This window comes from Salmo salar, chromosome 09 (genome assembly GCF_965601325.2).
Source record: "Salmo salar chromosome 09, fSalSal1, whole genome shotgun sequence".
Lineage (NCBI taxonomy): Eukaryota > Metazoa > Chordata > Actinopteri > Salmoniformes > Salmonidae > Salmo > Salmo salar.
In genome coordinates this window covers 130,472,257-130,486,802 of record NC_138299.1, presented here as the reverse complement: position 1 = coordinate 130,486,802, position 14,546 = coordinate 130,472,257, and the positions used below count along the sequence as shown (strand labels likewise).

At 43.6% G+C, this 14,546-nt stretch overlaps 2 protein-coding genes across 4 annotated transcripts in view; one reads left to right on the top strand and one right to left on the bottom strand.

The window, feature by feature from the left end:
* Positions 1-255: 255 nt before the first annotated feature.
* nmd3 (NMD3 ribosome export adaptor) lies at positions 256-11,864 on the bottom strand. 3 transcript variants are annotated; one of them, XM_014214564.3, is made up of 17 exons: positions 11,614-11,864; positions 11,190-11,330; positions 10,571-10,643; positions 10,274-10,408; positions 10,000-10,096; positions 9,806-9,886; positions 9,132-9,260; positions 8,940-9,030; positions 8,333-8,411; positions 6,798-6,894; positions 5,836-5,953; positions 4,189-4,334; positions 2,906-3,018; positions 2,679-2,751; positions 1,265-1,371; positions 1,047-1,117; positions 256-906 (listed from the first exon to the last, which is right to left on the bottom strand). In XM_014214564.3, the coding sequence occupies exons 3-17, from the start codon at positions 10,612-10,614 to the stop codon at positions 773-775; spliced, it is 1,515 nt and encodes a 504-aa protein (XP_014070039.2). In that variant the 5' UTR covers positions 10,615-10,643; positions 11,190-11,330; positions 11,614-11,864; the 3' UTR covers positions 256-772. The 3 variants fall into 3 exon arrangements, with proteins under 3 accessions (XP_014070039.2, XP_014070038.2, XP_045580467.1); XM_014214563.3 differs by having other exon boundaries at positions 11,498-11,821; XM_045724511.2 differs by lacking the exon at positions 10,571-10,643 and having other exon boundaries at positions 11,498-11,822.
* A 189-nt stretch (positions 11,865-12,053) lies between these two features.
* LOC106612907 (protein phosphatase 1L) overlaps positions 12,054-14,546 on the top strand; it is a 50,619-nt gene continuing 48,126 nt past the window's right edge. Inside the window, exon 1 of the mRNA XM_014214565.3 lies at positions 12,054-13,019. Coding sequence (XP_014070040.1) covers positions 12,621-13,019 — 399 coding nt within the window. The 5' untranslated portion in view covers positions 12,054-12,620. The remainder of the gene's footprint in view (positions 13,020-14,546) is intronic.

Here is a 14,546-nt window from a genome sequence, read left to right as displayed (position 1 = left end):
GCCTATTACAAGCATACCCAATCCAGAATGCATACACGTATACCCTGGGATATCTACACATAGAACTAGCTACTCATAGAAGGTGCCCATGCATTCCCAACTGGTACATTCTACCACTTTCACCATGTGGCCAGTCTCTGCCTAAGTGTTAGGTACTCTATTGAGAGTGAGGCCCATGCTTATAGTTCAGTAACATCTTCCCCACTTCTCCAGCTCCTTAGCGAATGCTGTGCTTCCCCGAATGAAAAAGTCATATTGTAACCAGGTTATATTTTATTTGATGTACATCACCACAAACCACTGCCTCTAATATGGAGACAGGGAAGGGTCAAACAAAGGGCAGGATCCACTCAATAACTCAGCAACCTCCGAAGTGACCCTTCTGCTGCATTCTGAGTGGCTGCTGTTGGGGGGGAGACTGTAAGCAATGGTAGCTGACAGCGCGTGGCATTGCCATCCTTATTGGACTACTAATCACTCATGTTATTAGTAGGATTTTTATTGAACCTTTAACTAGGCAAGTCAGTTAATAACAAATTCTTATTTACAATGACGGCCAAACCCGGACGACGCAGGGCCAATTGTGCGCCGCCCTATGGGACTCCAAATCACAGCCGGTTGTGATACAGCCTGGATTCGAACACTGCACTGAGATGCAGTGCCTTAGACCGCTGCGCCACCCATTTGTCTAGTCAAACATCATGTTGATGTTATTAAGACCCTGATTGGTCTGAACAGTCATTATGTGGATGTAAGTAGGCCAGTGATTGGTCTATTCGGTCAGCATGTCGGCTCCCTCTCCCCCGGTGGCGTCTGTTAGGCTGAGGTCCTCCAGCATCTCCATCAGAGAGATCCGAGGGGCGCCCTCGTCATCCGTATCACTCTCCACTGGGATCTTGGACGCATCTGCAATATAAAACAAAACTTCATCATGAGGCTACAGCTAAAATGGATCAATAGAAAGCTATGGGTGACAATTGAGGAAAACATCCAGATTCTTGCAAGAAGAACTATAAAGAGAAGCAGAAAGCTGCGGTCTCACTCACCTCGGAAGATGTTGACGTTCTTTCTCAGGGCTTCGTCTTCCTCCAGGTCCTCTAGGAAGTCCTGGTATTGTCTGAAACAGGAAGACAGACACCTTTCACAACTTACAAAGTCATCACCTGGATATAGAGCATTTCCATCCTTCACTTTCTCCTCATCCCTTCCTGCTTCTCCCCCTCTACATTCCTCCTCTCTCATCAGCTCTTCCTCTCCTCCTTACCTCTCGTCTTCAGGCGCCATGCCCTCTCTATCTTTGTCCATCTCCTTCAGCTTCCAGTTCCTGCGCTTCACCCTCTTGCTGCGGTTGTAGCTCTTCTTGATCAGCACCTGCAAGTCCACAACAAACATGTTCAAATGGCTTCAATACATGCATTAATTTTGTTTTGATGTATTCTGTCCTTTGCAGTCATGTGCTGAAAGGTATGGAGTTCAGCTCTCATTTCAAAATGAAGTGAACAGTACGTGGTCAGGTGGCCAATTTTCCCATTAAAGGATTGACATTTCAACTCAATACAGCAAACAAAATCAAACTAATACCACAATGTCCACCAGGGGGCAATGTGATCTAATACAGACAGAGTGCAGTACATGGTAAAAGAGGTCTGTTTGAGGAGGGTTCTCCAACCTTTTCTAGCAGGAGCTACTTTTTTTTTTTTTTAATAAACATTGCGAGCTATAATTTATTTTATTGCTTTCCAATAGGCACATTGTTCTCTTCTACCTCATCCCAGGGTCCTTGGTGTACAAGATATGTGTTTTCTGTAAATATACCAGGTCAAATAATGGTTGATAAACAGTATTTGGCATCACAGGCCCCATAAAATTATATTTTGTATTTTCCTGAATTTTATTTTTCCTGATTTTGGATATTTTTTATGTTTTCCATTCTCAATATTACAAATATTCATAGAGAAACAACGCAAATGTATGTTCTGAGTCCATGTCCATATTTAAATCACATCAGAATAACATTTATGAGGTCTGGAAAAAGTGTGTAATTCCCCTTTAACTGAGCATCTAGCAAGAGTGGAATGTGTCGGTCTAGTGATGTTTCTGCTGATAAGCCTACTGCTGAAGCACATGCCATGGCAGAGTTTGAAAAACAATGGCCACCCAATTGAAACAAATAACCATGATTTATAGTTCTGTCAGGTAAGCCTACTTTGAGGTTAACATTTAATAGAGAAAGTTTTTGGGGAAGTCTGTCCACCCTACTGTATCAAAATGTGCACAACGTACATTATGTGGGTTTGAACCTCAAACACACAAACCAATTGAAGAAAAAAATACGTTATCATTAGCGTCGCTAACTGGCTACATACGGAGTGAGACAAATGCACGTACAAAACACACAGACGGGCAACATTGCTGGAAATTAATTGGCAGATTTTGTGTTACTTTTGGCTTTTTAAGCCAATAGTGGCTAACCAGAGGTGGGAAAATGTCAATGTGACTGATTGAATAGTAGCTGGGAGCTTTATGTTTATGACAGTTTGTGATGGAAAACTGAATGTACTTTCAGAATTGATTGGCAGCTACTCATATGTGGCTGCGAGCTACAATCTACCTGTTGGAGATCCCTGTTTTGAAGGATACATGAGTGTGTCCACACAGTAGAATGTACTGGTTCTTACCACGTCAGGAATATGACTCGGGTTCATCTTGTTCAGAAACTCGTCATTAACGTTGGAATTGGCAAAGTCAAAGCTAGAGGGAAACAAAAGTGAACAGTGAACAGCATATTTTCTCTAACTTCACAATCAAAAGAGTAAGGTATTGTTTTTATTCTCTTATACAGCAAAAAGTTAGATGAACATTTAAGAGTTTAGTAGCTGTATAGCAGCCCATGACAGTCACCTACCCCTGAACCAGGTCTCCTATGTTGAGCAGGTGGCCCAGGTGTGTGCGACAGTGGTACTGCTGAGCCGTGTCCATCTCGGAGGTCTTCTGCACCCACACCTCAGCCAGGGTGTGCTGGAAACACACAAATCAGAACACATACACACCACACACAAGATTTAGCCTAGCACCAAAATTACTTCTACTCCTTTCCACTAAACGGATGAAGTGTGTTTAGTTGTCCTTAGATGGGGGAGGGGACGTTATCGTACCGTAGCAAACCAATTTCCTGTTTCATTTTACAGAAACACTTCCATGTATTGTGGAGGGTTTTTCTCTAATCTGATGTGCAGCTTCAGGAATAATGTAATGGTTACCCATTGACATTTCTTCCAAGAAAAGAGAAATATTCCCCATAATTCAATCTGCTTAAAAACGCTGTCATTAAAGCCACAAACACACCAAAGCCCCGCAGTCAAGCGGTCTCGCCAACACACACATGGAGTGAGGGAAGTTGCACGCATGAATACACACAGTGGTGTAAAGTACTTGAGTAAAAGTACTTTAAAGTACTACTTAATTAAGTCGCATTTTGGGATATCTGTACTTTACTATTTATATTTTTGACAACATTTACTTCACTACATTCCTAAAGAAAATATTATACTTTTTACTCCATACATTTTCCCTGACACCCAAAAGTACTCATTACATTTTGAATGCTTAAAATGGTCCAATTCACACACTAATCAAGAGAACATCCCTGGTCATCCCTACTGCCTCTGATCTGGCAGACTAACTAAACACAAATGCATCTTTTGTAAATAATGTGTTGGAGTGTGCCCCTGGCTATCCGTAAATTTTGAAAACAAGAAAATGGTGCTGTCTGCTTTGCTTAATATAAGGGACTTCAAGAGATTTATACTTTTACTTTTGATACTTAAGGATATTTAAAACCAAATACTTTTAGACTTTTAGTCAAGTAGTATTTTACTGGCTGACTTTCACTTTTATTTGAGTAAATGTCTATTAAAAAAGGTATCTATACTTTTATTCAAGTATGACAATTGGTGGGCCTCCTGAGTAGCGGAATGGTCTAAGGCTGTCATTAGAGAACCTGGTTCGAGTCCAGGCTCTGTCACAGCCGGCCGCGACCGGGAGACCCATGGGGCGGCACACAATTGGCCCAGCATCGTCCGGGTTAGGGGAGGGTTTGGCCGGCGCAGGGATGTTCCTGTCCCATCGCGCACTAGCGACGGGACAGCCCAATTCCAAATCACCGCCCATTTCCCTCAGAACTCCTACCTTATTTGACCTTATGCCTGCTCCCGCCCCCAGCTTCTGGTTCCTGATGATGTCAGTATCCATGACGATGAACTCCTCCAGTTGCCGTGGGCTAACGAGGCTGTTGAAAGGGTTGCGCCAGTATGTGCCCCCGTCCACCTCAGCGACTGTTGGGTCAGACAGGAGAAATAGAATTAGATGTTTATCTCTATGGACAGTCCAGAGTTTCAATTTTCACTGCTCAAAACACCAATAATTTCCTACACTCACATACACATGCTTGTGTACGCATGCAAGATAAATTGATTTATTTGAACTTCACTCCCTCTTGCAGTCGAGTGATTTGGCTAGCATGGATCATTGTTCTGCCCAGAGGCTGGGGTTGAGACTGGAGCAAAAATAGCCTTTCTTTGAACACTAATTAAAAACGTGTGCCCTGCCTTTCAAAATATCCAAATTAAACACAGTGGGAATTTTTTTTACACGCACAGCACACAGGCAGTAGTGACAACAAATGAGTGTGTCATGTGTGGAATGCCCTGATTAGACACAGAGGGAAGCTGTTGAAAGTGAGGGGAGGGTGATGAGCATGTGGTGAACAGACACACTGTAAACGATACTGGGTTCAGTTCGGTACAAAAGACTTAAATCAAGTGGAATATAATCACATTCCATCAGTCTAATCAAAAACTGATGCTAAAAATTTGGAACAGATGGTAAACTGTTGATGCTTTATCACACAAGCACAAACTCATGCACACACACACACACACATCCAATCGCCTTGAAACATTGACTTGTCAACACATCAGCAATAGATCAATCAAAGAAGCAAAGCATATCTGTAAAATAAATGTTTCAGTAGCCAGAAAATCATGTGTTGAAACAGCCTCTGTCCCCTGGCAGCTAGGGGCCGACAGTAAAGGTGGTGCTGGTGTGTACTGTACTCACTCTGCAGGGTGTTGGGGACGATGAGGTGGTGCTGGTGTGTACTGTACTCACTCTGCAGGTTGTTGGGGACGATGAGGTGGTGCTGGTGTGTACTGTACTCACTCTGCAGGGTGTTGGGGACGATGAGGTGGTGCTGGTGTGTACTGTACTCACTCTGCAGGGTGTTGGGGACGATGAGGTGGTGCTGGTGTGTACTGTACTCACTCTGCAGGGTGTTGGGGACGATGAGGTGGTGCTGGTGTGTACTGTACTCACTCTGCAGGGTGTTGGGGACGATGAGGTGGTGCTGGTGTGTACTGTACTCACTCTGCAGGGTGTTGGGGACGATGAGGTGGTGCTGGTGTGTACTGTACTCACTCTGCAGGGTGTTGGGGACGATGAGGTGGATGGTGTGTACTGTACTCACTCTGCAGGGTGTTGGGGACGATGAGGTGGATGGTGTGTACTGTACTCACTCTGCAGGGTGTTGGGGACGATGAGGTGGATGGTGTGTACTGTACTCACTCTGCAGGGTGTTGGGGTTGATGAGGTGGATGGTGTGTACTGTACTCACTCTGCAGGGTGTTGGGGTTCATGAGGTGGATGGTGCTGTGTGTACTGTACTCACTCTGCAGGGTGTTGTGGTCAATGAGGTGGATGGTAATGGTGTGTACTGTACTCACTCTGCAGGGTGTTGTGGTCAATGAGGTGGATGGTAATGGTGTGTACTGTACTCACTCTGCAGGGTGTTGGGGTCGATGAGGTGGATGGTGCTGGTGACTCGGGCGCACACACACACCTGGCCCATGTTCCCCAGGCTCTGAGCCAGACGCGGCGACAAACACACCACGTTGTCCTGGGCAATGAGACAAAACATACCAGGGGTCAGACTGAGGTCAGGTCAGAGAGAACTTTGGAACCTCTACCCAATGCCAACCTTCCCACCGGATTATTCCCCAGAGAAACGCACAGTAAACTGTAGTACAGCAGAAATTAACATTCAACTCTGGATTAGGCTACACCTTCATGAACAATCTGAATAACAGAGGCTGTCATTGCCAGTTTGGTTATACAAGGGGTCGGCTATGTTCTCTTTGTTTCCTCAGCGTGATTACAATTTGTCTCACAATGCAAAAGAAAATAACATGCTGATTAGGAACGCATTTCATTGATCTTGAAAAAGTTAAGTCATATCTGTTTACTGAATGAGACAGTGCTGCAATGCTTCATTCAGTCATTGGATAGAAATGCATAAAAACACATGGATAGAATTGGATATCAACAAAATTCACTCTTCACATGTATGATCAGAAGCCAAGCATCGATACGTGTGTACTCAGTCTACATGTTAGAACCTATGAGTAGATGAATCTACTACATGAATCCAACAGAAGAGCATTAACAAGAATCATTCACTCAACAAAAACGTTTGAGTAAAGACTTAGACACACCCAGATTGATTCAAATGTAGTTTCCATTGGACAGCTCAAAAGCATCTTTTAAAACATCACAGTTCTATCCAAGGGAAGCTGTGTCTGTTATGATAAGAACGGGGAATCGGTATAGTTCTGCCCAGGCCTGTTTGGATCTGAGCATTTGAGTATAGGTGGGCTCTGTTCACCTATTCAACCAATGTTCAGCCCCTTGAGATACATGTAGAGCATTTGACCGTCAATATTTTTGAGGAAGATGCTGTATACCTTGCAAACAGGAACAATCTCAATGGAGTAGGTGCTCTTGTAGTTGAATGTGTTCGAGTGGATGTCGTGGGAGATGAGGCGCTGGGAGGTCTTCGACCTAAACAAGACAGGGTGACAAAGAAACCATAAAGAATATATCTCGTCAGAGAGAAAATAAGCAACATTCTCAAGCATCTCCATGCAAAGCCAAAGATATATATACAGTACCAGTCAAAAGTTTGGACACCTGCTCATTCAAGGTTTTTTTTTAATTTTTACTATTTTCTACAATGTAGAATAATAGTGAAAACATCAACACTATGAAATAACACACATGGAATCATGCTGTAATCAAAAAAGTGTTAAACAAATCAAAATATATTTTAGGTTCTTCAAAGTAGCCACCCTTTGCCTTGATGACAGCATTGCACACTCGGCATTCTCTCAACCAGCTTCATGAGGAATGCTTTTCCAACAGTCTTGAATAAACTGACAGTGTCACCACACCATCTCCTCCTCCATGCTTCACTGTGGAAACCACACATGCGGAGATCATCCGTTCACCTACTCTGCATCTCACAAAGACATGGCGGTTGGAACCAAAAATCTCAAATTTGGACTCATCAGACCAAAGGACAGATTTCCACCGGTCTAATGTCCATGGCTCGTGTCTCTTGGCCCAAGCAAGTTTCTTCTTCTTATTGGTGTCCTTTAGCAGTGGTTTCTTTGCAGCAATTCGACCATGAAGGCCTGATCCACGCAGTCTCCTCTGAACAGTTGATGTTCAGATGTGTCTGTTACTTGAACTCTGTGAAGCATTTATTTGAGCTGCAATCTGAGGTGCAGTTAACTAATGAACTTATCCTCTGCAGCAGAAGTAAGTCTGGGTCTTCCTTTCCTGTGGCGGTCTTCATGAGAGCCAGTTTCATCATAGCGCTTGATGGTTTTTGCAACTGCACTTGAAGAAACTTTCAAAGTTCTTGACATTTTCCACATTGACTGACCTTCATGTCACAAATTAACAAGGCACACTTGTTAATTGAAATGCATTCCAGGTGACTACCTCATGAAGCTGGTTGAGAGAATGCCAAGAGTGTGCAAAGCTGTTATCAAGGTAAAGGGTGGCTACTTTGAAGAATCTTAAATATAAAATATATTTTGATTTGTTTATCACTTTTTTAGTTACTACATGATGTGTTATTTCATAGTTTTGATGTCTTCACTATTATTCTACAATATAGAAAATAGTTTAAAAAAAAAAACCTGGAATGAGTAGGTGTGTCCAAACATAAGTGTATAGACATTGAATAACCGTAGCACTAGCCACACAGACTGCACTTACTGTGGTTAGTGTGGTCTAGCTCATCACTGTTCAATTCATCATTAACATGTTTCAACACCAAATGAACATTGCATGGGCATTATACAATAACCATGAAGGCGCCATCCAGAGTAGGATGATGTCACCCCTAGACACTGACCTCAGGTCAGATTGTTCTGTCACTACAGGGAAACCTCTACCTGTAGTGGAGGGACTCTGGTGAACTGGTTCCTACCTGCAGGGGACTGTGCATTGGAGGAAATCCACCATCTTCTGAGCATGCTGCTTGGTGGCATAGTAGAAATCAATACCCTCTGGAAGAGGAGAAAGATTAAAAACCAATCAGTCTTCAATCGATAAATCAATCACAGGCACGCACACACAGCACACGTAAGCTCCGTCATCACCATTCCAACACTTAACAAACCAGTCTCAGTAATATCGCCCAGATGGGCACCGCGGGGGGAAATATGGCCACCACATGTTGAAACCTCAAGGCTTTTAACTCCGGCTAGAGAGGGAGGTCATTTATATTGAACTGTCAAAGGGCAGCTTTTCCCTTACAATCTGGTCCAACCACACTGGGCGCTGGTTCTGAAATATCTCTCTCTACACATTGTGTGTGTGTGACTGAAAATAGGACCGAGTCCAAAAGCATTGTTGGCATGGTAAATGGAATGCTCAGTGCTATGATCCGACCACAGTGATTCTAAACACATGGCCATGTCATTCTAAAGCCCAGGATAGGAAAGCTTTTAGAAAATCATCAATAGCAATGGTCTGGTGTCTCTTCCTGGATGAAACCCCCCACTTTAGAGCAGTATATTCTATCCCAAACCCACCATGGATCTCCTTGATGTTGAGTGCGTTCTGATGGAGTTTGTGCTTGAGAATGAGCTGCTCCAGGTAGTAGAAGGTCTTCTTGTGAGAAGTCTAAAAAGGAACAGCCCAATATTAGGTTACCAACACAACATGTTAAAAATTATTGTTGTGGTGAGCAACATGAATAATATAATTCTAATCATCAGTGGTACCTTCTGTCTGACTTGTACCACAGAGTTCCAGAAGTCCTTGGCCTCGACACGGTGGCAGTCATCACACATCTGGCCCTGGATGACAAACTCCACCACAAACACCTGCTGCAGGATGGCTCCGTTCATCACCTGGACAGGACAGACCAAACTACCATCAACCACTATTCTCTTATATGACTGACTCAGAACATAGTTTACGACTAATGCGACACACCAGGTAAACACTTTTTTTTTTTTTTTTTAAATACAGAACTGGGCTAGAAAGCTGTGACCCACCAGCGGATCATTACCCACCCATCATTTGGGAAACACTGATGTGTAAGACTTTATTCATCAGGGTTTGGTTCTGCTATTTCTGGTGACTAAAGGGCATCTAGATTCAAGATAACTGGTCACACAAAACCTCCTACACTCCAGACTAAGGCCTGGGCCCTGAGGAGCTCAGATTCCTCTGAAAGGTCATGAAGTTAAGATGACAGCCACTGGCTAATCTTCACCCAATCACTGTGCTCTGAAACTACAAAGTCAGCCCTTTACCCCTTTACTGTCACCTGGATTAAATAATGACAACATGGAAGTCAGCGGTGGGACACGTCCACCTGATCTGGATCCTAATCCACACTAATCTATCCTATTAAATATCACACTCTGACGCCTCTTATTTCTCCTCTCACCTCTTTCTGTATGGTCACCTTCAACTTGATCCGCTTGGAGTGGGGTTCCGTCCACAGGAATCCAGCATCGATCAGACGCACCTGGATTAGGAGGTCACATGAGTTTCTGAGGTGAATGGCTACAGCCCTGTTGAACATTTTGAACAAGTGCATGTTTGAATGTAAATAGAGCAGAGTAGGGAAGGGATACTCACTTTGGTCATGTTGCCCTTCAGTTTTTTAAGGCAGAGGGCGAGCAGTTCCCTGGACTCCAGAGCACACTGCACCCAGGAGGCTGGAGGCTGCAAGTACCTGCATGGAAGAGAAAGAGGTGCAATCAATCCATCTGAACTAATGTTGGAGCCTTGGTAAGATCCCACAGTTTACTGACTAATGAAGCTTTGGTCAGTAAGAGCACAAGACAGGGATTTAAACATCTTAGCTGTGGCACTAAATTTGACAGGCTTGTGATGGTGGTCTGGGCAGTACCGTTCACACTGCTTGCAGAAGTTCAGGTTGACTTGTTTGGGGATTCCCTCGGAGATGTCCACTGTGGTCCTGAGGCAGGACACACACATGTTGGCTGGGTTTGGGGGGATAGGGATGCCACAGGTGCAGCAGAGGCTAAGGAGAGAAACCATTCCTTAATTAGTACTGTGTACCAGCTGATACCTTTGAAAAAGTTATGAATGTACACATTCACACTGACGGTAAAGGATAATTATTTGTAGCCTGTAGGAGGCTGATCATATATATATATATATATATATATATATATATACTTACATGTTACCCTGGCTGCTTGTAGCAGGAGCTTGCATGTACTCCATTATAATTGGTGTGGGTGTTGTAGTGAGATCTAGATAAATGACAGATCAGATTGATGTTATGAATCAGATAAATCTTTACTTTTTAGATGATATACAAAAAAGTAATGATGTTAGCATACAACACATCCACATGGGTAATGTGTATTGATTATGGTCAATACATGGTAGCCAGCTAACGTTATCTAGTGCACTAACTTCCCTGGTAATGTTTTTCCCCCACACATGACACTTAGCTACAATTCTATGATATCTCTCAGGTAGTTAACCATTTATCACAATGTCACAACTCATCTGACAAACCCCTTTTTGCTGCCAGTTGTCGTTAGCTATGTATACAATTGGATTAACTTCACCAAACGGCAACCAGTAACCGTTAGATAGAAAAAGGCCGATTTAAATGGCCGGTAACTTTACTTGCTAGCCAGCCTTAGCCTAGCTAACAGGGAACAGCTTTCCTTCTAACTAATTTGCGATGATCGTGACAGTTTTGTCATTACATAGGAGGCGCCGTGTTAAAAGGTTTCGGGGAGGGGGCTTAGTGCCATTTAATGAGACAACTGATAAACAACACATACTTGCAGAATGTTTTTCCAAGCCACGTTGCGGACCTCCACGTTTCACCAGCACAAACTGGAAAGGAGGAGCAGGGTGATGACGACACACCGCTTTCTCGTGGAAAAGGACCCAGTCCCCTCTCGTTTGCCTGAGTGCAGTAGCTTCAGAAACCATTCAAATTAAATACAGACAGAATAAACTACACTACCGGTATATGGACGTTATGATATGATTGACAAATGTTGCAATAATCAAATTCATTATTGTTGATATACATTGGGCAAGAAGGCAAGAAGGCATTTTAAAAATATAAGGTAAATGAATTTACCCAAAGATCGATTTATCGAACCAAAGGCATTATCATTATCTATACCTTCCTCCTCTATCTTTCCTCGTCGCCATTATTAAAACAACAACAAACAAAAGTAGAATTTTACAAAGTACCTTATCCATAGAGTTTCTAAACCTTTGCCTTATCTGTTTTATAAGCGAACTGGGGTCATGTCTAGATGGGATACAGTTTTTGTCCAATTGACGTCAAAAATATATATTTTTGGTGTATTTTAGCTTACTCGAACGCTTTTGCTGACCTTAACCCAATTCTCATAAAACCTGTCATATTCATTCTCCTAACCTACTGCGTAAATTCTCCTAACATGCTTCGACCGAAAAGTCAATTTTCACCACAGCTCTATCCCTTAGTAGACAAACCCCTGGTCTGGTCCTCGGGGCTTGCCGTAACATATATAAACAGGTGGGCTCAGATTAAAACAATCCGCCGTGGGGGGTGGGTGCATCCGTCAATAAATTACGTAGATCGAAAATTAATTTACCCAAATTCTATAAATGGTCTATTCAGCCAGTATAAAGTTGCACATGACATTTAGTTTGCCCCTCCAGAAATATGATGTATGTTATCCTAAACAAGGTTGCATGGTGCACACCTCACGTGCTCCAATTGGTGCGGTCCTGAAAACGAACACTTTCTCGGCTTCAAATTGAGTGCACTATTTACAACTCAATCGCAACCTCGCTGTCAAAGGTTGAGGGAGTCTGCGTTCAAGTTAGCGTTAAACGAGGTACTTCAAAGTGGGGTCTCTCCGACTGAGGTTTAATATAGCAACCATTCTCCTCCTTGCAACGGTTGTGATTCACTGCATCATATGGACAAGGGACAATCGCTGGTTCACGGGGTTTTAGGCTAGAGTGAGCCAGCCAAGGCAGTCTTACACCCCGCAGTGTCTAACGTTACGGATTCTCCAATACATCAAGCCGCATTGCTACATGTGAGCTATCCGTGTTGGGTTGAATTAATTCAGATTTTTACACCAGATGTGCTGTAGACTACGTTTGAATTTGGTTTCGCTGATTATTTACTGTAGCATCGATAATAATGGACTGAAAGTTGCGGGTAAACAATAACAACCTGCAGTGATTTGTTGTTTGTATAAATGATAGAGGATACGATGACACTGTTGTCTCTTTTGGGTCGGATCATGCGTTATTTTCTGCTCAGACCAGAGACCTTGTTCCTCCTATGCATAAGCCTGGCTCTATGGAGTTACTTCTTCCACACTGATGAGGTGAAAACCATCGTCAAGTCCAGCCGGGATGCTGTCAAAATGGTCAAGGGGAAAGTGGCGGAGATTATGCAGAATGACAAATTCGGGGGTCTCGACGTTCTGGACGCAGAGTTCTCCAAAACCTGGGAGTTCAAGAGCAACAATGTGGCGGTGTACTCCATCCAAGGCCGGAGAGATCACATGGAAGACCGCTTCGAGGTCGTCACTGACATCGTGAACAAGAGTCACCCTTCTATATTTGGGATTTTTGATGGCCATGGGGGAGAGGTAAGATAAATGGGCTGATATATTTCATTTGTTGAGAGGCTATACTTGTTGTGGTTTGGTCAACACTTGCACATGCACTTACTATGCATCAAATCAAATGAATCCCTCTCCACAGGGACATGCAGAAGGCACTTTAGCACTTTGTGAAGTTGTGCCAAACATAAGAGACCATCATTCATGGTCTTACACTTTTAAAATACTTGTAGACATAACAAGATTGTGTAGTATGCTGCAGATGAAGTCTAAACGGATTATACAAGAGAGCTGATCATTTCCAACCCCATTGAGAGGTGCTTTCAGATATGGGTCATATTCTGGTCTGAATACAGTAAATCACTGGTGTCCTGTGCATGACCATAACTTGTCATCCGATGCTCATGCACCTGTCACCCTCTCCATGTTCTGGTCACAGACAAAGTCCTGGCAACTGTAGGTCTTTGACACCATGACAAGCATTCAGTGGCACAGATCGAGCAGCTTGTCTCACAGAAATACACTTCCTACTCTCATCAGCCAGATGTCCCTATAGAGGGGCGAGTGGGTGTGTGTGTGTGTGTGTGTGTGTGTGTGTGTGTGTGTGGTGTGTGTGTGTGTGTGTGTGTGTGTGTGTGGGGGGGGGGAGAGTGAGATAGGCAGTCAGTGAATGTAATGATCATACTCTATGCATAAGACAGAAAGTGGGATACTGGTCTTGTTACTCCTTGACCTGACCAGAAGTGAAAGAATGTGTTTTGTTGTTGTTGTTGGGGGGTGGGGTTTATCTCCATCGTTGGCAGGGTAACAACACTGATTGATCATGATGGCCAGACCTTCTTGAACAGCGACCTTGTCTCCGTGGGCTGCAGCTGTGGCCGTGCGGGCCTGACAGCCCAATATTGACTGACGCCATGGAGCTACGTGAAGAAACTCACTGGCAAATTCTTTCTGACAAGGTGCCCCTCTCTCCTCGCCCTCACACTGCCTCTCTCCCAGACCCAGTCTATGGGTGTTTTTCTAAGGAGCTCTACTGCCCAGGCCTGCTCTAGTCTGTTTAATACAGAAGTTGACTATTCTGGCCTGACCCATGCTGAAAGATAACATTCTAAAAAAAAGACAGCGATGGATGTGGAGGATAACCATTATTTCAGGGTAGATTAAACTGTGGCCTCTAGTGCAGCAGCTCACTGCTTCCCTTTGACCAAAACTGGCCATTTGTCTGGTTTTCCCTGCAGCATGTTTGAGTTTGGGCCTTCATTCCTCCTTCCCTAGATTCCTTATAGAGAATGGTAAACCAGGCTATAAAAGCCATCCTCAGCTCTGTGTGGGAGAGCAGAGAAAGAGGGTGTTCACTTCAGATTTGCTCATGTAGGCGAGGGGATTTTCTTACACCTCTCTTTGGCCTTGGGTGACAATTTTGTGTGTTTTATTCCTTCACTCTCTTTTGAAGTGTTTGAAACTGTTGCCAGACACCAGCTTTTCAAATGGTTCTGCTGCTACAGTATGTTATTGTTTATGTATTCCTGGCCAGGGGCGGTGCGTCAGCAGAGA

Excerpts from the sequence above, each read along its gene's own strand:
- nmd3 (XM_014214564.3), bottom strand. The coding sequence starts at position 10,614 with ATGGAGTACATGCAAGCTCCTGCTACAAGCAGCCAGGGTAACAT. Across the intron at positions 10,409-10,570 it reads ACAAGCAGCCAGGGTAACAT|CCTCTGCTGCACCTGTGGCA; the intron begins GTAAGTATATAT and ends TTCTCTCCTTAG. Across the intron at positions 4,335-5,835 it reads CGACCCCAACACCCTGCAGA|TCGCTGAGGTGGACGGGGGC; the intron begins GTGAGTACAGTA and ends CTGACCCAACAG.